The 27531-nt window shown below is 37.8% G+C and overlaps 1 protein-coding gene across 3 annotated transcripts in view; it reads left to right on the top strand.

Moving 5' to 3' along the window:
* LOC125230201 (alpha-amylase 4N-like) overlaps window positions 1-25820 on the top strand; it is a 28399-nt gene extending 2579 nt beyond the window's left edge. Inside the window, exons 2-11 of one of the 3 annotated variants that reach the window (XM_048135283.1) lie at window positions 935-1111; window positions 13744-13901; window positions 14541-14712; window positions 18194-18309; window positions 19584-19773; window positions 20433-20606; window positions 22391-22522; window positions 23914-24114; window positions 25278-25439; window positions 25733-25820. In XM_048135283.1, the coding sequence (XP_047991240.1) occupies window positions 938-1111; window positions 13744-13901; window positions 14541-14712; window positions 18194-18309; window positions 19584-19773; window positions 20433-20606; window positions 22391-22522; window positions 23914-24114; window positions 25278-25439; window positions 25733-25747 (1494 nt within the window). In that variant the 5' untranslated portion in view covers window positions 935-937 and the 3' untranslated portion in view covers window positions 25748-25820. Of the gene's footprint in view, window positions 1-934; window positions 1112-13743; window positions 13902-14540; window positions 14713-16725; window positions 16842-18193; window positions 18310-19583; window positions 19774-20432; window positions 20607-22390; window positions 22523-23913; window positions 24115-25277; window positions 25440-25732 lie in introns of all 3 variants that reach the window. The other 2 variants (XM_048135282.1, XM_048135284.1) reach the window with 2 other exon arrangements.
* Window positions 25821-27531: the final 1711 nt, after the last annotated feature.

Below are 27531 nucleotides of genomic sequence, written 5' to 3'. Positions count from 1 at the left end.
AAGTATAGATGGTCAAGCAAATCTCGTCACTAGAAAAAGGAGCGAAATTCAAATCCTCCACGGAAGATAAACCTTCGCCCCTACATTTTCAATATTTTTTTTTTGGTGTTACGGCTCGTGAATGGTTCCGCCAACGTCAAGAATTGGTCGGTCAGTCCTACATTTTTCAATTTTGCCGCCTTTTTAGGGTTCCGTAGTCAACTAGGAACCCTTATAGTTTCGCCATGTCTGTCTGTCCGTCCGTCCGTCCGTCCGTCCGTCCGTCCGTCCGTCCGTCCGTCCGTCCGTCCGTCCGTCCGTCCGTCCGTCCGTCCGTCCGTCCGCGGATAATCTCAGTAACCGTTAGCACTAGAAAGCTGAAATTTGGTACCAATATGTATATCAATTACGCCAACAAAGTGCAAAAATAAAAAATGGAATAAAATGGTTTATTAGGGTACCCCCCCTACATGTAAAGTGGGGGCGGATTTTTTTTTTCATTCCAACCCCAACGTGTGATATATTGTTGGATAGGTATTTAAAAATGAATAAGGGTTTAGTAAGATCGTTTTTTGATAATATTAATATTTTCGGAAATAATCGCTCCTAAAGGAAAAAAAGTGCGTCCCCCCCCCTCTAACTTTTGAACCATATGTTTAAAAAATATGAAAAAAATCACAAAAGTAGAACTTTATAAAGACTTTCTAGGAAAATTGTTTTGAACTTGATAGGTTTAGTAGTTTTTGAGAAAAATACGGAAAACTACGGAACCCTACACTGAGCGTGGCCCGACACGCTCTTGGCCGGTTTTTAGTGACAACATTTACTTGATCGTACAATTCTTTAGTACAATAATTCGATTTGGTTAAATGGAAGTAGGTACCTACTATGTAAATTGTGACATTGCTTAGGTACTTTCAATATCGCGTTTTCAATCACGCATTTATAATTTCAGAAGATGTACATCCCAATTTTGCTGTGCCTAATAGGGGCAGTGGTGTGTGACCACCACAGTAGAACCAATCAGCTTCCAGACCGCTCGACCATAGTACATCTATTTGAGTGGAAGTATAAAGATATAGCTGATGAATGTGAAAGGTTTCTGGCTCCGAAAGGATTTGGAGGTGTTCAGGTGAGTTTCTATAGAATTTAGAAGATAAATAAATAAATATTATAGGACATTCTTACACAGATTGACTGAGGCCCACGGTAAGCTCAAGAAGGCTTGTGTTGTGGGTACTCAGACAACGATATATATAATATATAAATACTTATATACATAGAAAACATCCATGACAGGAACAAATATCTGTGCTCATCACACAAATAAATGCCCTTACCGGGATTCGAACCCGGGACCGCGGCGTAGCAGGCAGGGTCACTATCACTACCGACTGCGCCAGACCGGTCGTCAAAAAACAAGATGTATAACAACACACCTAATATTATTATAGGTGCTTGGAGCAGTGGTTTGTGATCATCATAGCAGAACCAGCGTTCAGATACAAAGACATCAATTCAATAGATAATGTTTGCGAACGCCGTTGGGGGAAAAAAAAATCTCGCATCTACAAAATGCTGCGAACCAAAATGGTCATGAAAAGAATCTTATTCTTCCATCCCTGTTCCCGTTATTTGGGTTGTCAATTCTAGTAGGTAATGGGGCTTTCTTGAGGTCTTCTTTTATCTTAGCCCACCAGGTCGATGGTTTGCGGCCATTAGCGCGATTTGTACGACGTGCTCGTTGTTGCGTCTTAAGGGGCTACTAAAGGAGCGACTGACAGCTCATAGGCCACGCTTGTCAATTTCCTCAGCCCCCGCAAGCACGCACACATAGAAGCGCCGAAATGCGTTCCGCGGAGCAATAGCCCAGCTAAAGCTCCATCTAGCTTCATAAATGTAAACTACAACTATCGGCAGTCAGCCAAAGAAAAATATTTCGGCAAAATGACATTGACAATTTCACGCTTCACAGATGGCGTTGTAACTAATATTGTATTCAATTCATTCGCCCAATGTCAAATAACAAAACGAATGGTTCTTAATGTTTCTATCAAAGCTACTATACGTTACTATAGCTTATGGAGTTTTTTCTACACTCCATATTATGCGCCTTAGGAGATTTATAGAGACAGCTATAATATCTATATTAACGAATTATTCTTGGGTATAGGTTTAAGTAGTTTATTTAACCCCTCTTACAAATAACATTTCCTTGCTACCTAGGTATCTAAATCGCGTTGTATTTTTTTTATTGTTTTGCAATACTTACTTTACTTACCCTTTGGAATATACCATACGTTCTGCAACACTGCTAGCCCCGTGATGTAGGTAAGTGCGTTTTCACATTATCCTATCCGATATCACATGTAGGACCGATATCCCATATATTTACGCCGTCATCTTTAAATTTTTCGTTGTACTTCTTTCCTACATATATCCGATGTCAGATTGGATAATGTGAAAACGCACTACGTACCTACAGCGAGTCACTAATAGCCCCGCAATTCCCGTTTAGTTTGTACATTTTGGATCACGTCTCTGATTTGGATAAAAATTGGTAGGCTGATAGTCCATGATGCTGAGCAAGATTCACTAGGTTTCCCAAAATGTCCTAGATTGATTGTATGAAAGTTTCCTTTTTTGTTACCGAAAATGCATAGAAATCTGGTAACAACAAAGGAAGGTTCTTGCTCAGCATCATGGACTCTATCAGCCTACCAATTTTTATCCAAATCGGAGACGTGATCCAACTGTACAAACTTAATGGGAATTGCACAGCCGGCCTCTTCACCATTTTTTAGTTCTATTTTTCACACCCGTGGCGCAGCAGCTACCAGATCTTGCTATGCCACTATGCGAATACAGGTGATGCTATACGGAAACGGTCTAAGGAAACCTCTAGATTTGAAATTAATGAAAATTGGCGTAATTTACAGATTTTGCAAGAAAAAAACACTTCATTTTAATAACTGTCAAAATTAATTTTCTGAACTTTTTGCTGATACGGAATTAATATGAAATTGAGCCTCACTCAATTGTTCTAAAATGATCAATGGACTCTATTGTCAAATTAAAGGTGACAGCTAGTAACTAGAGTTGCCAAAAGCAACTGAGTAGCTACTGACGCCACGGCCAACTCATTTATTTACTTTACATATTTTTATCAGACTTAATAAAATTTTAATTCAAAATGTTCATGTTTCTCGAACAGTTGTCCCTTATGTTTTATTTCTGAATGGTATATAGTACCTACATTACGATACAAGTGCAGAAACTCGTGTCGATTTTTTGACAGCTTGTTTAGGATTTCCTCTTCGCACGTGTATCGTACGATGTTTTTCAGTGCCTACCCTACATATGACGCTTTGAAATTTCGACCTGACAGAAATAGCCTGGTATGCGAACTTGTTCTGAATAGTTCAATACTTTATTATGTTGACTAGTGTATAATTTGATATGTACGTCAGTTTTGTTCACTTGTGGTTACGATAGTGCGCAACTTTAGTACCTATTTTATACAAATTGTCACTACCAGTGAGTTCCTGTAATTGGCTTCCTGTGTCTACTGTGTTTTATATACTTATGTCATAGCTGTTGGATCTCCAAATAAATAAATATAATAATATAAATATAATATAAAAAACACCATACATGTAAGAACTGAAATAGTAGGTACATTATTAACATTTGGCATTTTCGCGAGAATAATCACCAAAAATATTTTTTCTAAGGTAGGTAAAATTTATGGTTTTCCTACTCAGAATCACGAGCCCTTTCGATCTGGGGCAAAAAACAAGAGATAAAAAAATGGTCCCGAAATTTTCTATTATTTCGCATACTTTTCACTTTGTAACCGCAGCACAAAGTGTTTGAAAAATGGTAACGAAGTGGGAAAAATTAAGTTTTTTTGCAAATTCAACATGCTGCAAATTCCACTTCATGCCAATTGGAATTTAAGAAAATTCATCTTTAGGTATGCAAATTCGTCATTTTAACACAACATGCTGCAAATACTTTTTTTTTGCAAATGCAACATTTCAGAAATTCAACTTCTGGCTGGACACCACCTCAACTCACTGGCACCTCAGATACTACGCGAAGACCAATCAACATAGACTTACATTAGATTATAATTATATTATTGTCTTCGGTTAGGACGATAGTTATTTATTACTCATGAAATAAAACTAGCTTTTAATGTCGTCGTCGGAAAACATCAGGATATATTTATAAGTAAATTAATTATACGCGATTTAATCTCTTTTCATTCTTAGAAAGAACGTTGAGTTTGCGGTCCCTTCATTGTTACACGGATCCGAATTAGGGTCCATGTAATGAACGTCCGTGTACCCGTGTTACGTCGTATGTCCAAATTCATGGAATTTAATTTTGAAATGAATATTGCTAATCACAACAATAAATTGCTGTAATATTAAAAAAAAAAAGATGATAATTGCTTATTATTAACAATAAATATGGCAGGGATGGAACTTGGCAGGAAGAAGAAGTAATAGCTTGTATAATTAATTAATTATGCAATCATGCGCTTATTGTTATGATTTTTTAATGTAAGGTACAGCGGGGCAAATCTCGACTGGGGGCAAATGTAACTGGTCCATTTTTTTCATGTTTTACAATGCTTGAATTATTAATTAGAGTGTCCACTGGGGGCGATACGGGATTTTGTCACTAAAATACCGGTTGAAAATAAGAATTTTCTGAATTCGAACCCGTGAGACTCAAAAGCCGGCCCGCTGCTTATATATGGTAGGCGTGTGCAGTGGATCTATGTAGAACTCATCATCATGTATGTAATAAATAAACGTTTCTTAGAAATAAACAGATTTTTTTTATCATAATATAAAATGGATCAGTTACAATTTTCCCCCAGTCAAGATTTGCCTCTCTGTACCTTACCTGGTACTATGATTATAACAGATATACCCATTTTAGACTAGCGGTCCCGTATGGTATCACTTAAATTCATTTGATTGAATTGATTGAAGTTTGTGTGTCTTGTAATTCGATAAAAGCTACTAACATTACGTACACTTTGTTTTATTGTAAATTATTAATTTTCTGTATTTACATTACAATTAGGGAACAAATCAAATTATTTTATTGAATATTTTTCGATTTGTTTTTTTTTCAAGTAGTCACACTAGTTCACACTACTATATATAAATTATAAATTTAAATAGATATCATACACGAAAGAAAAAACGACAGGGCCCACCAGGGGCCACTGGTGGCTGAGCCGGGAATCGAACCCGGGTCTTCAGCTTACGCGGCTAACGTCCTTACCACTAGACCACTCGCCCGCCCCCGGGTGGCGCCCCCGGCTATATTTAAATTTTATTTAAATTTATAATTTCTTTATTTACATTAATTATCGCCTAGCCAACTTACTCCGAAGATGGGGTAGGTTAACTAAGAGTCTGGAGTTTAGAAAATCGAATAGATACGTGTTATAATTGCAAATAAATACTTGCGTCAAAAATAAAGGGTTTAGAGACCCGAATAGTTCTTCTATCTGTAACAACAATTATTTTCATTAAATTGATTCAAACATCAAAGATACATGAGCTGAAGCTAAAAGTTAGTCAACTAGGAACCCTTATAGTTTCGCCATGTCTGTCTGTCCGTCCGTCCGTCCGTCCGTCCGCGGATAATCTCAGTAACCGTTAGCACTAGAAAGCTGAAATTTGGTACCAAAATGTATATCAATCACGCCAAAAAGTGCAAAAATAAAAAATGGAAAAAAAAATGTTTTATTAGGGTACCCCCCCTACATGTAAAGTGGGGGCTGATATTTTTTTTCATTCCAACCCCAACGTGTGATATATTGTTGGATAGGTATTTAAAAATAAATTAGGGTTTACTAAGATCGTTTTTTGATAATATTAATATTTTCGGAAATAATCGCTCCTAAAGGAAAAAAAAAGTGCGTCCCCCCCTCTAACTTTTGAACCATATGTTTAAAAAATATGAAAAAAATCACAAAAGTACAACTTTATAAAGACTTTCTAGGAAAATTATTTTGAACTTGATAGGTTCAGTAGTTTTTGAGAAAAATACGAAAAACTACGGAACCCTACACTGAGCGTGGCCCGACACGCTCTTGGCCGGTTTTTATTAAATGTAGTCTAACATGTCTACCTATTACATATTATTATGTTGAAAAGGTCTGTTTGTTAATAAATAATTATAACAGATTTTTATAGTATTTTCTTACTTTTACCAGGGGCGGCTCACTCCGCGCTTTTATCGCCGCGCTACAAGTACATGTCGGCGGCCGCGAATTCGCGGCCCATTCAGTGGTGACGACTTTCGCGCTTAATGTAGGTAAAAAATTAGAATGGCGGCATTTTGTGGACATCAAAGGAGTGAGCCTTCTGTACTTGTACTATTATATATTCTGTGCTTTTACCTCTGTGCGAGGCTAGCGGTCTCATATGGTACCAGCAATCATTCCAAAAACCGAAGGTCACACATTTTTTTACTCAAATATTGTTACCTTTAGTCAAATAAACCATAGATATATTTAAAGAACTACAAACATTGGATTTAACAAAAAACACTCACTCAATGGGGCTAAGTATCTTGATTGTGTACACTTATGAGGACACCGTGAATCAATATACATTTTAAATAAAGAATAACGATTAAATGGCGGTATGGTCTCAGTCGTTGGAGGTATACATACAGTACCTGTACAAAATAAAATATACTACTGTGTATAATGTATAATACAAACTATGCCAAGCATAACCAAATAAGGATGTAATTCTGAAAATAAGTGATTGAAATAAACAATTTGGTAGTTATGTTGTTTTATTTTATATGTATTCAAGGAGATGAAGAATACAGGTATGCTATGTGCAAATTTCTTTTTTGATGATTTTTAATTGCAAGAATCCATTTGACCTCAATGGTCTGGAATCCAATTAAAATCGTAGACAAGCTCGGGTGCCAAGTAAATGATATTATAAGATTAGGAATAATAGGAATGCATCCTTAAAATTAACGTAACTAAGAAAACACCGTGTAGAATATTCATATGTCTTGAGAGAATCTGTATTTCTCTCAGTTTTTCTCACTCAGAAGGTGGATCTTCAACACGTCTCGGGTAGTCCGGCGGTTCCTCTTTCTGCAGCCAAGATGAAAGCGAAACCTTGTCCTGATTGTTGACATTTAACTGAAAGTTTAAAGAAATTTAGTAGGTAGTAAAATCACGTTTTTAAAACAAAGATGTCAAATCAGGTAAACAGCTGAACATAAAAAAATCTCTTTAATCGAACTGAAAGAGAGAGAGGCTTTATAACAACAAAAATAGGGTGTGAAATTATTGAGGAATTCGATACGACTGGACGATAATTTCAAGAACAGAGGATTAAGGCCCAAATTAATAAGTAGTTATGACTTATGAATGCTAATTGTTACCAGAACCCTTTTACTCAAAAACTGTCCGTAGTTGAAGCTGTAGACAGATCCTTAGTCATTAACATATTATCTTCATCAATTTTCACAGCTAGGTAGTACCTATCTAGTACGTATAGAGTACCTATCTCTGCTGACATTAGAATCCCCTTAGTCAAAGTCCAATCCATCAGAAAGGTATTAATTTTATTTATTATTTTAAGCCAAGCTCAGTTTAGTCAAGACTAATTTAAAACTGTAAATTAAACATAAACGCACTGGCTAGCTCAAACTAACGTACAAGGTAAATCAACTGATGATTATTTTATTTTACATTTTGTCAGAGTTTCGTTTCCTTTCAACCCCTTATTTGCCAAGTCTGGCATAGAAACATGAGTAGTTTCATGCGCTCTGCCTACCTCTTTATGGGATACAGGCTGATTGTATGTATATTTGTAAATATTATTTTAAGTAAACTTTATTGCACAATTCATTAAAAAAGTACAAAATTCGAACTTATTTACTGACAAGTTTTGTGTGATAGATCAGTAAAAAACCTGAAGCTGTAAAAACAACCTAACAAAACCATCATATTTAGAATAAAACTGATGTAATATAAAACAAAATTAAAGTTTTTGAAATATAGAACGTTAACTAAGGTTTTTTTAGCAAAGTTATTTTTTAATCTTTAGTATAGTATGATTTAGGGGAGTGTACAAGTTTGTAATGGGGTGGCAACGCGCATGTGACACTCTTTGAGTTGCAGGCGTCCATAGGTTACGGTAACCGCTTTCCATCAGGCGGACCGTATGCTTGTTTGCCACCGACATAGTATAAAAAAATAAATAAAAAAAAACCTAAATTATTTAGTTAAATTGATAACCAAGGTACAAATTTTGTTCAGTTTTTTTTTATATTGTGAGATGTGTATCATAACCTAGAGGAACTACACTGTTCAGTTTTATAAATAGTGGCTAAAAATTAGTGGAAATTAATATATGAAATAAAAGTTTATCATAATACAGACTTAGGTATATACCTACGCTTACTTTGTACCTTATGCTCGTTTAGCATGTCGTGTACTGGATATAATGAACTAATAAATATTATGCATTATTTGTATAAAATCCTTTAACTGATGGTATCTGAAATAAAAACTTAGGTACACAGTAAATATAGACTAACTTAAAAATAACCAAATAATCCACCAAAATGAATTCCCACGGGAAGTACGAGTAATTAGTCAACTATGCCTATTACATCAATATTACTCGCTAAATTCTTTGGCCAAGGAATGGACCAAGCCTAGGGTTTCCTAGTACTATCGAAGAGGACCTTCTTTATATATTATCTGAAGTAACTCTCTAACTTCACCATACCAGTCCAGTCTACTACATATTAGTAATGATCAATCCTTCTAAGTAGTACTAGTACCTATCAAATACCAGAAGCGATGTTATGCCTTATCGTATACTCCTTATGCTAAGAAATGATGATGGTTACACGTCGTCCTGTAGAAACAAACCCATTCGTTGTTTGTGAAATTTCTTAAAAATATTTATTAACATGTAAATATTTGTCTCTTAACTATTTAAAAACGCACTATAGAATAAATAGCTTTTTGGTTTTTCACCGGGCAAGTTGCCCAGAGATTCCTTGTACTTACTTACTTACTTTTACAGACATGATTTATGTTTTAGTTATGAAGATGACGGTTAATGCAGTACAAGGATATTTTCCATACCATCTTCGATTCCTATTTCTATATACATCTATATAGAAAAAAATGGAGTAGGTATATATAATTGGTCGCTTATCTACCTAACAAATAAATAAAAAGTGGTAACGGTTCGGGAATCAGCAGATATCACATACGTCAGTATACCACAGGTCGATATTCAAGTCTCTACACTTTTTATTGCATTTTTCTAAACACTCTCTCATCCGTCACTATCCGATGACATCACGGCGCTTTTTAGTGGCAAGGACGAACCTGTTTAGTCGGACCTGATTATAGTCTTCTAATCACATGTAAAAGCTACCACATAAGTACCATTCTTTAACACATGAGCTTCTTCTACTCCATGCTTTTAACATTGTGCTTAAAACTATAAACTTAAAACTATACATACATACATACAACATACATACAATCACGCCTGTATCCCATGAAGGGGTAGGCAGAGCACATAAAACTACTCAACTCCTCTACTTAAAACTATGTGTATATTAAAAGACGTAGTACCTTGAAGTTTCTGGGCCTTATAGTATTGTTCGAAAATAAATGAATATTCTATTTCGGAACACCTGAACCTTGCAAAAAAAAAATTACCGGATTATCAAATGAAAGTAAGAAAACTAATTAACGTTTGCCTCCTAGATAGTTATGATTACCAAGACCTGTTCTCTGTCAAAAGAAAAAGGTACCCGTTCTAAATCTCTGCTTGTGTATTCGTGTAGTCCCGGCAGTGCTAAGTTGCCGAGGTACCGAACCCGTCCTTTACAGAATGATTTACATTCCTCACTGTTATAAAATTAAAAACGCATCCATTCTACTGTACGTAGAAAGCAAACTGGACTGTACTTAGAATCCGTGAATCCGGACATATTAAACTTGGGTACCCGGACCTTGATAACACGGACCTAGCCACAAATCCGGATTTATATAACACTACAGAAAAGCGAGCCAGGCACCTCATACACGAAACGCACATGCGACTGCGATCGATACTGAAGAAATAATAAACTTTAATGTTTAGAGACACATGAAATGATGACGACCGGTCTGGCCTAGCGCGTAGTGACCCTGCTACGCCGCGGTCCCGGGTTCGAATCCCGATAAGGGCATTTATTTGTGTAATGAACACAGATATTTGTTCCTGAGTCATGGATGTTTTCTATGTATATATTTATATAATTAAGTATATCGTCGTCGCCTAGCACCCATAGTACAAGCTTTGCTTAGTTTGGGGCCAGGTTAATCTGTGTAAGGTATCCCCCAATATTTATTATTTATTTATTTATTTACATACACACAAACGCATAAATGAGCAAATCCCTAACATGAGCTATGTGTCACTGAAGGGCTCCTAATCGGATCATCATCAGCAGTTCTTTCATCAATCTTCACACGAGCTATGCGTTTTTGAGGAGTTCCGTTCTGATCATCATCAGTTCCACTTCGTCAAATGTAAGTCCTTGTCCTTATTCATAATCCAAAACATTAGAGAGACTTTGGTGATAATACAAAAGTCACTACAAGTGTGCCGTTCAAATTTGAGAAGTTCCCTTGATCTTTCATGGATTGGTATCCAAAAGAGATCACCAAAACTCCAGCATGATCGAAATCTGACTTGAAACCTCAAAGTGCTTAAAAAACTTAACTCGTTAAATCGTCGTTGAAGAGTTCCGCTCTGATCATCATAAACTGTTCCACTTCACCATATGTGACTGTTTTGAATGGAAATGCATGATGTTCTAATAAAACACAAAAATCACTATATATTATGCGCCTTTAGGAGTTTTCTCGATTTCTCCAGAATCCAATTATCAGAACTGGCTTTCAATAATATGTACATACACTAAAAAAAATCGAAACCTGTCTACTTAGTAACAAACATCAAACATTACACACGAATTGATAAATGATAACCTCCTCGAAATTTGGAAGTTGGTTAAAAACACAAGTTTTTAAAATTGATAATTAAAACTAGGTACCTTATATTATTTAAATTACCTTTTACAATTTTTTTTATACCACGTCGGCGGCAGGTAAGAGGAAAAGAGGTCACCGGAAACTATGGACACCTACAACTCAAGGGGTGTCACATGCGCGTTGCCGACCCATTAGAAACTAAGTACACTCCTTTTTTGAAGAATCCATACTGTAGTTCATCGGAAATACCAAAACTATGCTTTATTTCGTGCTACCCTAATAAGGAATTCTGGTAGTGATCGCATACATCGATAAGACAGCCTGTTGCTGCTTTTATTTTCAATGTAATTCTGTTATTAAATTTGTAAACCTGTTATCTTTGTGGGGCAATAAAGAAGATTAACTTATTTACTTACTTAAAAAGTAAAGTAGTGTGTAAGTGCGTTTTCACATTATCCGATCCGATATCGGATGTAGGAAAGATTTCAAAATAAAAAAATCAAAGATGGTGGCGTAAATATACGGGACATGGGATGGGTCCGACATCCGATATCGGAACGGATGATGTGAAAACGCACTAAGAGAAACTATGTAAGAGACATAGAGTCATCGAGTATTTTGCCGAACACGCAGAAAATAGACGGGCCGAACCGCACCAGAAAGGTTCCTTTTGTGCCTATGTTTGGTATGAAACCCTAAAAAAGAGAAAGCCAATTCTTAGGTTTATTTTACAGTTCTGGATTAAGCTTGAGTTTAGCTATATATAAACAATAATAATAACATTTGTCGGACACTATCCCGGTGAGTCACTCGGGCACATTGCACAGACATGACCTCATAACTAGGATAATTCACCAGCAGTTAGTATTTTCCATACAATCTTGTGGACCGCGAAGTACCGTACTACTAGGTACTTACCTGCGCCAGTTCTCGAAAATGGTCGAGATACTTGGTTGATTCGACGATCATCGTCGTTTCGGCGAACGATCTCATAGGCAAAAGTGAGCGACACTCGCTAGGGGTGAGATGCAGAAGGCGGTACTCCTGTACACGGCGCGTAGGTCGGTCACCTTGGGCCCTGCCTGCCCCGCTGCTGGATGTATTTAAAAAATAACCATGTACCTGGAGTCTGTCTTTTCCCTTTCTTATACCATTGTTTTTGTATCTTTTGTATTTTTAGCATAAGCTACAGAAAATATTTTGACATACCAACGTCAACGAGTTTTAATCACAGACAACCGCATAACAGAAAGATCACTGCACAGACCATACAGGTTGTTTGATAGCGAAGTACGTACTAAGTAGAAAATATCAAAGAATTATAGCAGAGAACGACATAATTACTTATGTTTTAATAGCCAAGCCGAAACGGCAGATTTAACATTTTAAAATTGTACTGAAACACATCCAACTAAATATCTGTAAGTACTCCTCACACTAATAAATACCCTTGGCGGGATTCGAACAAGGGACATCAGCTTTAGCAGGCCGGCAGGGCCAGTCCAATCCAATATGTACAAGGATTTCACTCCAGAGTTGTGGGTTCAAATCCCGTTGCGTGGCCAACCAACTTAAACATTGGAATTTTTTTATTGCAATATCTATTCTTATTTTTCAATGAATGTATTTTTTTATTTTTGTTTTATTTTATTTCACTTATAATTGTGTAAATTATGTACAACACACAAAACAACATTGTATACATTAGGTTAGGCTCCCTTAGAAAAGGTTTTCTTCTTTTGAAGATGAATTAATATTAATTTCTTTATTTTATAATTTATTTGGTATAATAAGAAAGAAAAAAAAACAAAAAGTAGAAATTTCGAAATAAAATGGAAAAAAATCACCTAGAAGTTAGCATATTTAGCTGATGGCTGGTACCACAGGGCCACGGACACATTATCGTTCCTGTCGAAATTTCATAGCATCTTGTAACTCAAATAGTATAGAGTTTGACGTAGCTTTGGCAATACGCACACATGCGTATATATAATAAATATACAAAATGAACGTAGTTTATGGAAAAGGATCTAACCCACAAACATTGCCAATAGAATTTAAACTTTCTGACAATAACAATAGTCATTCATTTCAATGGCAATTTTATGGAGATAAATCCTTTTCGCTAAACTACGTCCAAATTTTCGTAATTATAAATTGTCAAAAACGCTGCGCGATTTGACATAGGTCTTGCCTCCTCGAGGCCCGCCGGCCGTCTGACATTTTTGACAATAAGGACACATGTATACGATTGACGTATGAAAGAAAGAGAAACGAAACCGCATAAAATGGCCGTTTTCTGTTGAATTCATGATATCGTAAATGATGATAAATCTTTGTATATACGATAATAAAAAATATTTCCTTCTACGAGAGACTAGATAATTTGGAAACCTTCACTTTAAAGTAGGTTAGACTGATTAAAGTTGCATATTTTTTTCACAATGTTAGTTAAACGAAAAATTAAGGCCTTACTTTGGATTAAATTTCTATCGAGAAAATTGTAAACATTCGTGTTTCGAGCTGTACAAAAATTTCAATCATATAGTCAAGATATACATATCCAAAAATCAGATCTCTAGGTTTCCGGGGCTAAGCACACCAGTGAATCTAAAATCCTAATATTTATCGATGCATGGCCTTAACATGTCATAAAAAGCAATATGCAACACACGATTAACTTCCAGATATCTCCACCATCCGAGAACCTAATCATCCATCTGGACAACGGCAAAAGAACATGGTATGAACGCTACCAAGTTATGTCCTACAAGTTGACGACGCGATCTGGCAACGTCGCAGATTTTCTCAACATGACGCGCAGATGCAATAAAGTTGGAGTCAGGTAACGTTAAAATCGTTAAGGTACCATTCGGATCTAGGCAGGCGCGACCTGGCAGTGGCGACTAGCAGCTGCCGCGACCCGTTGTCGCTGCTGTGTGGCGCTGCCATAGGCTTTCGAATAGCAGCAGCCGTGACCCGGGCAGCTACTGCCATGCGCATTAAGAAGTACACCAGGGCACCAAATTATCAACTAGAGTGCTATATAGTATTAGGTCCTCTGGTCAAATATGGCACGCGTGTTCGGCGGAAACTATGGAAAATTGTCCCCCAGTCGAAATTGATCACTCCCTCCTCCTGACTGTTTTCGGCTACAGCGACTAATGTTGTTTACTTGGACATTTTTTATTCGGGTGCTAAGTAATTATGTTTCTATCTCTAGAGTGCGCGCTTAGATGCCTTAGGTGCGTTGGCTGAGAAATATGTGGCTCGCATGGGATGTTGCAAATACTGTATGTGAAACAGTCTACGTACCTACATCGGAAACTGGCCCAAATATGCGATATTTGATCCGTACAATCCTAGAATCATACAAAATATTAGATTGTATGGCTGGATTGTTAAAAAAACGTTTTGCTTAAAAACCTCAACCTCATAAAGAACGAACGAACATAGAAACAGATTTTTTTAAATTTTTCTACAGAATTTACGCCGACGTAGTAGTAAACCACATGACTGGTGACAACCCTAACAATATGGGCACAGCAGGCAGCACAGCGGACTTCAAGAATTACTCCTACCCCGCTGTGCCGTACAGTAGGGAGCATTTCCATTACCCGTACTGTTCTGTTGAAAACTATAACGATGCTACTCAGGTGAGTTTTTATTTTAGGCCAGACTAACTCTGCAGCGATCATCATATGACTTTTTAACTCACTCATTTAGATAATCTGGCTTGTCAATTAACCAAGCTTTAGGTACAAAACAAGTTCTAAATCTAGACTTGGTAAAGATAAAGATAAATACAAGATGTTAACAATTACATATTGGTAAGTTTACATACTTAACCAAATTTGGTATGCAAAAGAGGAACTTAAGACTATACTTACAACTAACAAGTCTAACAACACATTTTTGAATGCTAATCTGTGTCAGAAAATTCACTAAGGCTATAGAAATTTAATATATAGGTACAAATTATGATAAGATAAAATTATAAAATTTAATCATTTTAATCAGAAGCTAAGTTGTTAGCATAATGATTTAGAACAGGATGTATTGTGTTTAGCCACCTGCAAAGTTTTGCGAGATTATTATCTTTATAGGTTACTAGCTTTTGCCCGCGGCGTCGCTCGCGATAGAAAGAGACAAAAAGTAGCCTATGTCACTCTCCACCCCTTCAACTATCTCCACTTAATAAATCACGTCAATTCGTCGCTCCGTTTGGCCGGCAAAGATGGACAAACGAACACATACACACATACACTTTCCCATTTATAATATTAGTATGGATACTTACTTACTGGCTCAGCGACCCGAAGTACCTCTAGATCTTCGCCTCCGACACAAGACTCCGCCATTCGCTCCTATCCTGTGCAATCTGATGCCACTCGGTCACTTTAAGGTCACACAGGTCTTTCTGGACCTCATCGATCCATCGGTACCTGGCCCTTCCAACCGGCCGTTTTTCAGTAGATCGCCACAGGTAAGCTCTTTTGGCCGTACGTTCCTCTCCCATCCTCTCCACATGGCCGAGCCAGCGAAGACAAGCAGTCTTGCTCTCGGCGAGAGCCACTCGCCGATGACGTTCTTCCACCTCTAACGACCCAGCCACGACATTGGTCTAAGCGCGACAGCGGTGAGCGGCAGCCATACGTGCGAATGAAAAGTCCCATCGCTGTGTGTCGCTCCAATGTATGGCCGCCGCTCACCGCTGTCGCGCTTAGACCAATGTCGTGGCTGAGCCGTAAGTTCTTCCGGACTCTCCAGGAGCCATCTCTCACTCACAGGCCTTAAATCTTTCTGAAGATCTTCCTCTCTGCCACTATAAGAGCTTCTCTTCCTCCTTCAAGGCCAACGTCCAAACTATACATAGAAAACATCTTTTACTCAGGAACAAATATCTGTGCTCATCACACAGATAAATGCCCTTACTGGGATTCGAACCCAAGGTTTAGCAGGCAGGGTCACTGCCGACTAAGCCAGACCGATCGTCAAATGGCACCAACCCAGAAAGAAAACTTTGTTTCATACTACTATGACTGTTTGATCTTGAAATTATAAATGGGAGACTATTCAAAATACAAAAGTATTCGCTCAAAAGTGTAACAAGAAATTATCAAGCTTTCTATATTTTATATTAAGACGATACGGTAGGGGTCAATTCTCCATACAAACGCTCTCGATTATTTCTTCCCTGGTTTTTGAAGATAGAGCAATGATTTTTTTAACACAGATTGCTATTATTTTTATCTGTGTCGGACCGTTTTGATTTTTTTGATATTCTGCTTTTTAAAGACTCTAGAGCCAATCAAAATTTTCCAAAAACGGCCTTTTTCATTGTGGCGCAAAAAAAGGTGTGATACTCAAGATTGGTAACAATTAACCAAAAAAGCTAAACAGTCCGACATAGATTATTTCATTGTTATTCAGATTCTCAAATTTCGTTCCGATTGATTAAGTTTTGAAGGAGGAAAGAGTCGAGACCTCGATTGTAAAGATTTTTTGAAATATCTTTTGACTGAGTTGTTCTTAATGGACAATTTTTTTTCGATAAATCTAGTTAATAACACTTGTATATTTAACTAAAATTCACAAGTTGAAAGGGGGGCTCCTTTCCATTTTAGCATTTTCGCTACCGTATCCTCTTAAAATTTACACATGCACAGGTCCGGAACTGCCAACTAGTAGGGCTCAAAGACCTGAACCAGACGATTCCGTACGTTCGAAGAAAGATTAGACGGTTCTTTAACCGACTTATCCACTATGGGGTCGCCGGTTTAAGGTAGAACTAGAAACAGTTATCAGCTTATTAAACTGCCCGGTTCGAACATTAGTATAAGTCAGAAATTCGCTTTGGACGGATAAGTATATTTCAGTGGAATACGATTTTTAATGTTTCAGCATAAATACTGGCAAATGACATTTTAGTTGTAGAAACATCACTTTTGATATTGGCATAACCGATGCAGATCGAAGCCAGAGCTAATTTCTGAACTTATATTTAATCGGTGATGCGAATGGGTAGAAGCTGCTTTTTTGTTTCATCTTATTTCACATCTGGGGGGTTACCATGATGTACTAAAGACGTTCAGTTTAGGTTGAGAGAAAGGGACACAGCTATAGCAGTTACATAGCTCTGTCCCTCTCTCTCAACCTAAACTGAACGGCTTTAGCACGTCATGGTAACCCCCCTGTTCTTACGGGTAGATGTTTGCTATAACGCCACCCTAAGGCGGTTGAGAATTGAGGGAAGGCATGGATAAATTCGCACACATCCAGCAGGCCTGGCGCAGTTGGAAGTGCGATGGCTCCGGCAAGGCCAAAGGTCGCAGGTTCGAGTCCTGCCGGAGGTGTGAATTTTTCCATTTTTCCTTTAATTTAAAAATATGTAATTTTTGTTTGTTATCGCACTGTCACTTTACTTTGTCATTATACTCTGCCGCACATAATATTATGGCCTATTATTTTACAAAAGTGACAATTGCCACCCGACAGTGACACTTTGCCGTTCATTGCCTGTTCAACAAGGAAATATTGACGCTGAGTAGCAATGTTACTTATCAACCCAGAAATAGGCACAGAATTGTCAGTAACAAGTGTCAAAGTCACTGTTGTCAAATAGTCCACATGGTGTTCTTTCTCTATCTCTTTCCTATGTCTTATCTTATTTTATCACAAGCTTTTATTTAACTTGTCTTGTTACGCCGTGTCGCGCGACCGTCGCCGTCGCGTCTCATCGCATCATCTACTTTCATATCGATAAGGTCTGATTTCGTATGCGTCGCATCGCCGTCGCGCGACCATCGCGCGACCGTCGCCCACGCAAGCCACGGCGTTAGTATGTTAGTTTGGGTCAAAACGAAGTCCCGGTTTCCGATTGAGCTGAAATTTTGCATACATATGTAAATCACGTGACAATGCAATATTATGGTATCACGGATCTGATCTGATGATGGAGCAGAAAGGTGGTCAGAGGAACTCTGTTATGCAATGTCGTATCCCCATCGAGTAAGGGGTTTTTAGAAACGTCTCTGAGAGCATTAGATGACTGTTGAAAGAAAGGTACAGTCGGCGATAAAAGCTTGTGCTAAAAATGAAATTTTCTTATTTATCTATCCTATCTAACCTTTCTAGGTGAGGTCTTGTAACCTAGTCGGCTTGAAGGATCTGAACCAGGCACTTCCTTACGTTGTTGACAAAGTATCATCTTTTCTGAATCAATTAATTTCTCTTGGTGTGGCGGGATTCAGGTTGGTTTCTTTTTTACATATTTTTTGCATGTTTCAATGTGTAAGTAACAGCTATCTGTATTTTTAATGCAGAATAATCAGATATATAAATAAATAATAAATAAATAAATATTATAGGACATTCTCACACAGATTGACTGAGGCCTACGGTAAGCTCAAGAAGGCTTGTGTTGTGGGTACTCAGACAACGATTTATATAATATATATATACTTATATACATAGAAAACATCCATGACTCAGGAACAAATATCTGTGCTCATTACACAAATAAATGCCCTTACCGGGATTCGAACCCGGGACCGCGGCGCAGCAGGCAGGGTCACTACTGACTGCGCCAGACCGGTCGTCAAGTATCATCATCATATTATATGTATAAAAGACACTGAGACATTCGTGCTTCAATGTAATTTGAATTGCAATGCAAGACTCTTTAAATTACGTGAAACGGAACGTGTCATTTACGAAAGCGCGCTTTTTCCTGCGCGTCTTCTTGAATAACTCAATCTACCAGTATAACTTAACCAAACATTACCAACACCAAACAAAAACCAAATATTTTCGTTTGACTGGCTAAACAGTCAAAGTGTATGCCATGTACAGTAAGCTGCAAATGCGCATTGCGTTTTTTTTTTTTTTTATTATAAATGGGCTTACTGTTGACCACAGACTAGCCAAAGGCAAAGACGTGGCCTACGATGGAGTGAGCTCGCCCAGAAGATGCCTGTTCACTCGTGATTTGTCAATAAATTCATTCACAATTTTTCCATGCAATTTCTTAGCTCATGGTACCTATGTTGTGCCCCCGTCAATTCAAGAAGCATGATTGTTTTCCTTATTATCATATAATGAATATTTGATATAAGTACAAGTTATACCTAACGTTACCTAAAGAAAATCTAGCATAATATTCATTCGCATTCTTCCCATTTTTTTTCGTATTTTTGTTCTAAAGTATATTTTTTTGTTCCAAAAATATATTCCTCGTCCTTAATTTATCCGAAAATGATATATCGCATGCCCTATTTTGTATAGTTTTAGAGAAATATGGTTTCAAAGGAAGCGCGGCGGCGCCAGTCTTCCCCCCTTCTCCCTCCTAAATTAAGGGGGGCTCTCGATGCCTCCCGGTCTTTATATACTCAGGGCTACCCAAGGAACAACTGTGCCAAGTCTCAGTGCTTAATCATAAAATGCAGGGTTCCCATACAAGACATAGCAATAGCCTCCCCAGTAGGTAATACTCCCCCTTGTTCCCTCCCCTTTGTTCACGTTACAGAGTCGACGCGGCCAAGCATATGTGGCCCAACGATCTAAAGGAAATATACAAAAGACTGCACAACCTGAATACCGATTTCGGCTTCGAGCGTCATTCGAAACCGTACATTTTTCAAGAGGTTATATATTATGGCAATGAAGCCATCCAACCGAACGAGTACACAGGTTTGGGCGACGTCACAGAGTTTAGAGTAAGTATGAAACCTTTCAAGTCGTTGTATTGTGTGATATGAATGCTAATCTATTTTAATCTAACTGTTACGTGTTTAAATGACGATCACTTTCTTTACGTAGAGACTTATTTCGCCTACACACGCCCGTATATCCAAACGGGGTAGGCAGAGCACATAAATCTGCTCAGTTTCAGTGCCACTCTTTGCAATTATGAGGTTAAAAGAAAATGAAATTGTGAGTGGCAGTTTCCCAGCCCCTCCTCCACACCAAAATGGAACCCATCTTCCACAGTCGATTTCTACGACACCTCGACGCCCACGGAAGAAAAGGGGGTACCTAGTGAAATTCTTTACCCGACACCATATTGGCAGTTATGATATATTTTATAATTTAAAATACACCATACCTAATTGCATTATTATCTTTTAGTTATGTACAACACGGAAAACATCGTGAGGAAACCGAACTAATCCCAATGGGGCCTAACCCTTCGGGTTTAAAGGTCAGGATGGCAGTCGCTTTCGCGAAACCGGTGCCTACGCCAAATCTTGGGATTAGTTGTCAAAGCGGACCTCAGGCTCAAATGCCGGGATAATATCATTTCATTTCATAGTGGGTAGAATTTAAATTACTGCAGTTCACGATTTGCAAAATATCAATAAACGGATTTCCACAGGTAGGCTCAGAACTAAAGAATTGTTTCCGAGGTCAAAACCCTTTGAAATGGCTGGTATCCTGGGGCCCACAGTGGGGCTTATCGCCCAGTGACACAGCTCTAGTGTTTATCGACAACCATGACACACAACGGAGCAATGATGTGCTGACTTATAAGGAGTCAAGGGCTTATAAGGTAAGAAATTTTCATTGAAAAGTGGGAGAATGTTTTTAGAAAATACATACATACATACAATCACGCCTGTATCCCATAAAGGGGTAGGCAGAACACATGAAACTACTAAAGCTTCAGTGCCACTCTTGGCAAATAAGGGGTTGAAAGAAAACGAAACTGTGACATTGCAGTGACAGGTTGCCAGCCTCTCGCCTACGCCACAATTTAACCCATATCCCATAGTCGCCTTCTACGACACCCACGGGAAGAAAGGGGGTGGTGAAATTCTGGGGGTGGTTTTTAGAAAATAATATACATTAAACTATGAAAACGTAAATAAATGAATAGCTAGTACCTATTTTTCCGTACAAATAAAAAATGGGGTTCGATTGGCGCTGGATGGTAGGGTCAGGGCGCCAGAAAGCTGGTAGCATTGCTGAGTGGGCACATAGGGTTACATAGGGCAAGGAATGAACCATTTTTTTTTTGTCGGAGTGGGGAATGCGTTACGCACCGTCCCCCCAGCCGCGGGAAGGCTTTGAAGGGGGGGTGTGTGGGACTCCCTCCTTCGGCCCCCTCTCTAGTCGAGAGGGAGGGAAAGAGGTTTACCCACTAAACCCCACTCCGGCGTTTCGCCCTGAGGAGTCCCGATGATCCCATGACGCCCTCGCTCACGGCACAGAGGCCAGGAATGAACCAGCCCTCTGGTTATCCGTAGCATCAGTAAGGCGCTTAGCCAGCTTTTTTTTTTTTTTATACTACGTCGGTGGCAAACAAGTATACGGCCCGCCTGATGTAAAGCGGTCACCGTAACCTATGGACGCCTGCAACTCAAACAGTGTCACATGCGCGTTGCCACCCCATTAGAAACTTGTACATTCCCTTTTGCTGTGTTAAGTACACAGTAAAAAGGAGTGTACAAGTTCTAAGGAGGGTTCGGGTTGCCGACGACTTAAAGGACAATAAACGGAACAAGTTCTGAGAAAATTTAGGGTTTTAAGAATGTTACGAGAAATAAGTTACAAAAATAGTGAACACGATTTACACGATTCTGAGTAGAAGTAACGAATAATTAATCGGATTACAACAAACATTATTGTGCACCTGCACCTTACTTGGAAACGTCTAGAAATATTTAACATCCATATTTTAACACAACAACCACCCGTTGATAAGGCGTTCTTAGACGGTGTGATATTTTTTGCATGCATATCAACCTACAAATACTAGATTTTTTGAAAGACTCCAATATTCTTAGACACTTGGAACCTTGGTAATAATAATTCATAACGACAACGTTCACATAATCTCTGCTCAGACTTTAGAAATCTAAATTTAATTGTTGTTAAATAATTTTATTGAAAAACGTGTAATATTTATAATATTATTAATAAAATGTCTATGTCTATGTCTATGTCTATAAGATTTTACATATTACATACTAGTTTTTGCCTATGCTCCTTGCAAATGCGGCACTTCCCACCCCTTCAACTACCTCACTTAAAATATCACGTCAATTCATCGCTCCGTTTTGCCGTGAAAGACGAACAAACAAACAGACACACACACTTTCCCACTAATAACATTAAGTACCTATGGAAACTGGTATGAAAGGATTAGGTACAGTTAAAAGTTTTAAAATGATAGTCATAATACAAATTCCAGAAGTTGCAAATTGCAAGTAATTTATGTTTCTATTAAAAGCGCTGTACTTATTCATTTAATAAAGTAGTACTAGTAGGTATCTAGTCAAAACTTTTGGTCCCTGTAAGCAAATTAAAGAAACACCTATGTTTTATGAACAGGCAGCAACAGCGTTTATGCTGGCACATCCTTACGGGGAACCTCGGCTGATGAGCAGCTACTTCTTTGACACCAGTGACCAGGGACCTCCTGATGATGCCAATGAGAACATTGTATCTCCTAGCATTAATAGTGTGAGTACAACATTATGCCTGCATTTTTTAAATTTTTTATGGAACGAAGAGCTTTAAACATTAGCATTTTTTGGGCGTCGGCGCGGCGTCCATGCAAAATGATATCGCTACGCAGTGCACCCACGCGCCACGCTTGACTAGATTGCCGACGATCGGGGTCTGGCAACTGTGGCATTATAGCATATTTTAATCGATGTAAATTTCAGTACAGGAACAAAAACGTGTTAACCACTCGTTGCTCTCTTCTTTTTTTTTTTATCAAAATTATAAGTGACATAAATAATATCTATTGATTTTAATTAATACAAATTTATATTTTAAAATGATAATGTTAATTCAAATTTTAATTTAGTAATTTTGTGATTTCAATTTTATATTTTATTATCTGTCATATAGAATAAGTATTTAAGTACCTGATATTCATTATTGAATTGCCATAGCTGTAAGATTGTGTTAATACTTGTACAGGATAGTCTAATTTCTAGTATTAAGTTTAATGTTTTTGTACGCCAACTGGTAAAATATAGTGAAACTGTACCATATATGATAACTGACCACCACTGTAACCTATATTTACAAATAAAGCACTTACTTACTTACTTACTTACTTACTTGCTTCATCATTGTCAGACGGCTGGTAACTGCTAAATGGGCATATTCCCGAAAAAAGATTCAAAAACTTTTTTTCGAAAATAGATAAATTTAATGTTTTTCTTTTCCTACTCAGAACGACGAGCCCTTTCGATCCTACTAGGTAAAAAAAAGCGTCCCAAGGTTAATTTTTCCACTTCGTTACCATTTTTCAAACATTTTGTACAGCAGCGGTTTTACAAAGTGGATGCAAAATTATAGAAAATGGGACCATTTTTTGTATCTTGTTTATTGTCCTAGATCGAAAGGGCTCGTGATTCTGAGTAAAATAAATAAATAAATATTGTAGGACATTCTTACACAGATTGTCTGAGGCCCACGGTAAGCTCAAGAAGGCTTGTGTTGTGGGTACTCAGCAACGATATATATAATATATAAATACTTATATACATAGAAAACATCCATGACTCAGGAACAAATATGTGTGCTCATCACACAAATAAATGCCCTTACCGGGATTCGAACCCGGGACCGCGGCGTAGCAGGCAGGGTCACTACCGACTGCGCCAGACCGGTCGTCAAGGAAAAGGAAGTAGGAAAAACATTAGAAAAAATATTTTTGGTGATTGTTGTCGCGAAAATGCCCTAATACCTACTAGTATGAATCTGATTCTGGTCCATTTTTTTTCAAGGATGGATATCTTCAGCTGTTATATTTACCGTCGTTGATCTACCTACCTCTACTTTTCATATAAACTGACAAAATAAAATTAATCAGTCGTCTTTAACACCTAATCCAGGATGATACTTGCGGCAACGGCTGGGTATGCGAGCACCGTTGGCGACAGATCTATCAGATGGTAGCCTTCAGAAACGCCGTTAAAGATACCCAGATCCAACACTGGTGGGACAACGGGAACAACCAGATCGCTTTCAGTCGAGGAAATAAGGGATTCATCGCCTTTAATGTGGAAGGAAAGGATTTGAATCAAACTTTACAGGTAAATAATTAATATGAACAATTCCTAATAATTAAAAATGGATTACTCCAGCGCTCTGCCAACTGAGCCACCAAGACTTCGACCAAGCCAGAGAAATTTTTCCACCACTTAAGTCAATGGGTAGTGGCATCGATTGCAGAGTTACAGACGTTTCTGCTAGTTCAATGTTAAAATTTCCCAAAAATTTGTACATTTAGATCACGTCTTGGATATTGATAATGATAAAAAATTGTCAGGCATACACTTCCAAGGTTTACTTTTAGACACATAGAATCTCCTATAGAGTGCCAATATTGTAAATTTTGTGCGTGCTACAATCACCAGTGCTTGGGGCGCGAGGAGCGGGAGGGGAATGTGTTTAGCGCGCTGCGATTGGTCGTTTCAAGGACGGCAGGCAGTCGCGCCAGATGAAAAGGGACAGAAGTATGACTGTCCCTCTACTGTCGCGTAAGTGGCCAGTGTAAGTTGACCTATGCCGGCTCTGAATAAATTATAAATATGACTTATTTGTGAAATGTAATACCGTCCGTTTTTAAATTTGAACTTCTTGTTACCTTTCCATACCATTTCAGACTACAGGTGGACATCTTTAAGGCATCACAATACCCTTTTTCAAATTTTTTATTGCGAAAAACACGAGCTGCTTTCGGGTCGGTTACTTGGTCGTTACTGATCGGGCACGGCGAGCGCCCGCGCTTATATCATGGCAAATACAAGTAAGGCTGGTGACCGCGAGTCGTCTTGTAATGGATGTCTATAGGGGTTGGTCTGTGACTTTTAGAAGATAAGGCGTTGCTCTAATTGATTTAAATTTTGCAGAAAGTTCAATGAACTTCTTAAAAATAATCCGATTATGACAAAATAGGCACACTGAAATGATCTTTGTACGGATCCGGACCTTGCTCGTAACTGAGTTATAATTTTGTAGCTAGAGCGTTAGCCTTTCTTTGTATATATGTATGTACATATCTTCACCAAAAATCGCGTATAACTAAAAATATAGATCGCCACATAGTGATAACGATTGTCACTTCGGCTAGGTCGACAGTTCCATTCAAGCCCCGTTCTACAAATCCAAAAAAAAAAAACACCGAATCTAAATGCATAAAGTTACTGAAGTGCCGTGCTGGGTCCACGAAATAAACTTCTTTTGTTTTTTGTAGACTGGTCTGCCAGCCGGAGACTATTGTGACGTCATCACAGGAAAGAGACAGGGCACCGAATGTTCTGGCAAGAAAGTGACAGTAGACAATAATGGAAACGCCCAAATATATGTAGCGGCGAATGAAGAGGACATGCACTTGGCTATACATGTTGGGAAACAGGTAAGTTTACTTGAAAAGAAAGTGATAATAAAGTAAAAAGCAATGGAAAATATATCGTCTCACGAAACGCTCGTAGATATCTATCTCTATCGCTCTTGCGTATTGGCGCGACAGAGCCAGACTACCTTTCGCGTCGCAGAAATGCCATTCGGCTACGGGGCCAGACTTTCAAAACGTCCATATAAAGCTTTACATTCCTCCAATCTAAGAAATGTGTACGATAATCTACTTAGAGAAGTTTAGAAATGCCGATTTCCATAAACTATTTTTAAAAAGTTTTGTTTTTTTTTCAGTCTCGGTTGCTGTGACTGTAATCCATCCTGGTGTGAATCAAAATTATTTATCAGAATGGTTTGTTAATAAAATAAATTTAAACTTTAAGTCGTCTTTTATTTATAACATAACTGTAACACCAAAAGCATATATAACTCCATATAGACGGGTAAAGTCTAAGAAAAAAACGTACCTCAAAGCCCTAGAGAAAAGGGTACGGTGTCCTAGATGGCGTTACACCTTTGGGGAACGCTCGGCTTCGGCTATATGGCGCTAATATTAATATTTGACATTTTAACACATATCAAGCTATAGTCCCATTACGAATTGAACGGAATAAACGTAAACAAACTGCTGTCACTGTCAAAGTAACATGTGCAGCTCAAGTCAGGGGTTCTCAAAGTAAGGGTCGAGAGAAAATCAAATTACTTTTAACCAGTTATTAACGATCACTCTATTACATACCTACTTAAAAATCGTGAAGCGATCGAACACAATGACTGTTATATTATGTTATGATCCCATGCAAGTCAATATAGAAATCGGTCCAAAATAGACGATGTCCTGTCATATCAGATACTCACAAAACCAATAATTTAATTTATAACCACCTTATCACCACCATCGCATTTGAAGAAGACGGTTTTAATTAGTAATTAAAAATCAGTGCCACCTAGTCTCAAAAGTTGCTAAAAAATCAAGTAATCAAGTAATTTATTTGCTTTCATGTAGTACATTGGGTCTTATACAGTAAAAGTTTCATACATGAGCCCCGTAAGGGCATGGCAATTCTTAAAAGTAACTTATACTAACTTAAACTAAAATTTTTGTTTTACACTAGGTAACCACTATAACATGCTTATTATTATCTATTATAGTTGATCATTTAAGTATTATTTCACAGAGTAGTATGTTTTAGTTACTAGTAGTTTTTTTAATTTATTTACAAATATATTAAATTTTACTTCTTTTTTAATATCTTCAGGTAATTTATTGTACAGTTTTATTGACATTTTGAAAGGGCCAGACGAGTGTAGTTTTAATCGAGAGGGTGGTGCCATTAACCGTGAGTTATGTCTAGATGGGTGTGAGGAGGGTATATCTCCTCGTTTTGTGTAAAATTCCATGTATTTATGGACAAATTTGCATGTTTCTAGTATGTAGATGCAGGGTAGGGTGAGTAATTCGTGTTCTAGGAAGTAAGGCTTGCAACTATCGGGCTCTTCAATATTTACTATAATGCGAATGAGTTTTTTTTGCTTAATGAAAAGAGATGAGCATCGGTACTATTTCCCCATAAGGATATTCCATAGCATAGCCAGGCGTAACCATATGCATAATATGTTGAAAGTGCAGTTTTCATGTCAGTAGTTCTTTTAATTTCGCCTAGTGCATAAGTAAATTTTGATAATTTGGTTTTTATGTTATTTATTTTTATCTATGGTGATTCCGAGTAATGAAAATGAGTCTATGACTTCTAGTTCAATGGAGTTGTATATGCAATTTATTTCTAATGGTTCTTTTTGATGGGGGTAGAAGGTCATTAGTTTTGTTTTTTGGTAATTTATTTCTAGGTGGTGATCATGCATCCAGCTTTCTACGTTAGTAAGTGTGTTATTTATTTTTTCATTTATGTCTGTGGTGCATTGACCCGTTGTCAGTATTGAGATATCGTCGGCAAATAATATAGATTTATCTTGTATAATTTTTGGGAGGTCGTTTATGTAACAAAGAAATAGGAGGCAGCCAATAACACTACCTTGCGGTATAGAGGAGATGATAGGTTGGGTTTCGGACTTTACTTTTTGTATTTCCCCCG

This window comes from Leguminivora glycinivorella, chromosome 10, assembly GCF_023078275.1.
Source record: "Leguminivora glycinivorella isolate SPB_JAAS2020 chromosome 10, LegGlyc_1.1, whole genome shotgun sequence".
Taxonomy (NCBI): domain Eukaryota; kingdom Metazoa; phylum Arthropoda; class Insecta; order Lepidoptera; family Tortricidae; genus Leguminivora; species Leguminivora glycinivorella.
Note: the sequence above shows the minus strand (reverse complement) of the source record. Positions and strands in the feature narration are given on the sequence as shown.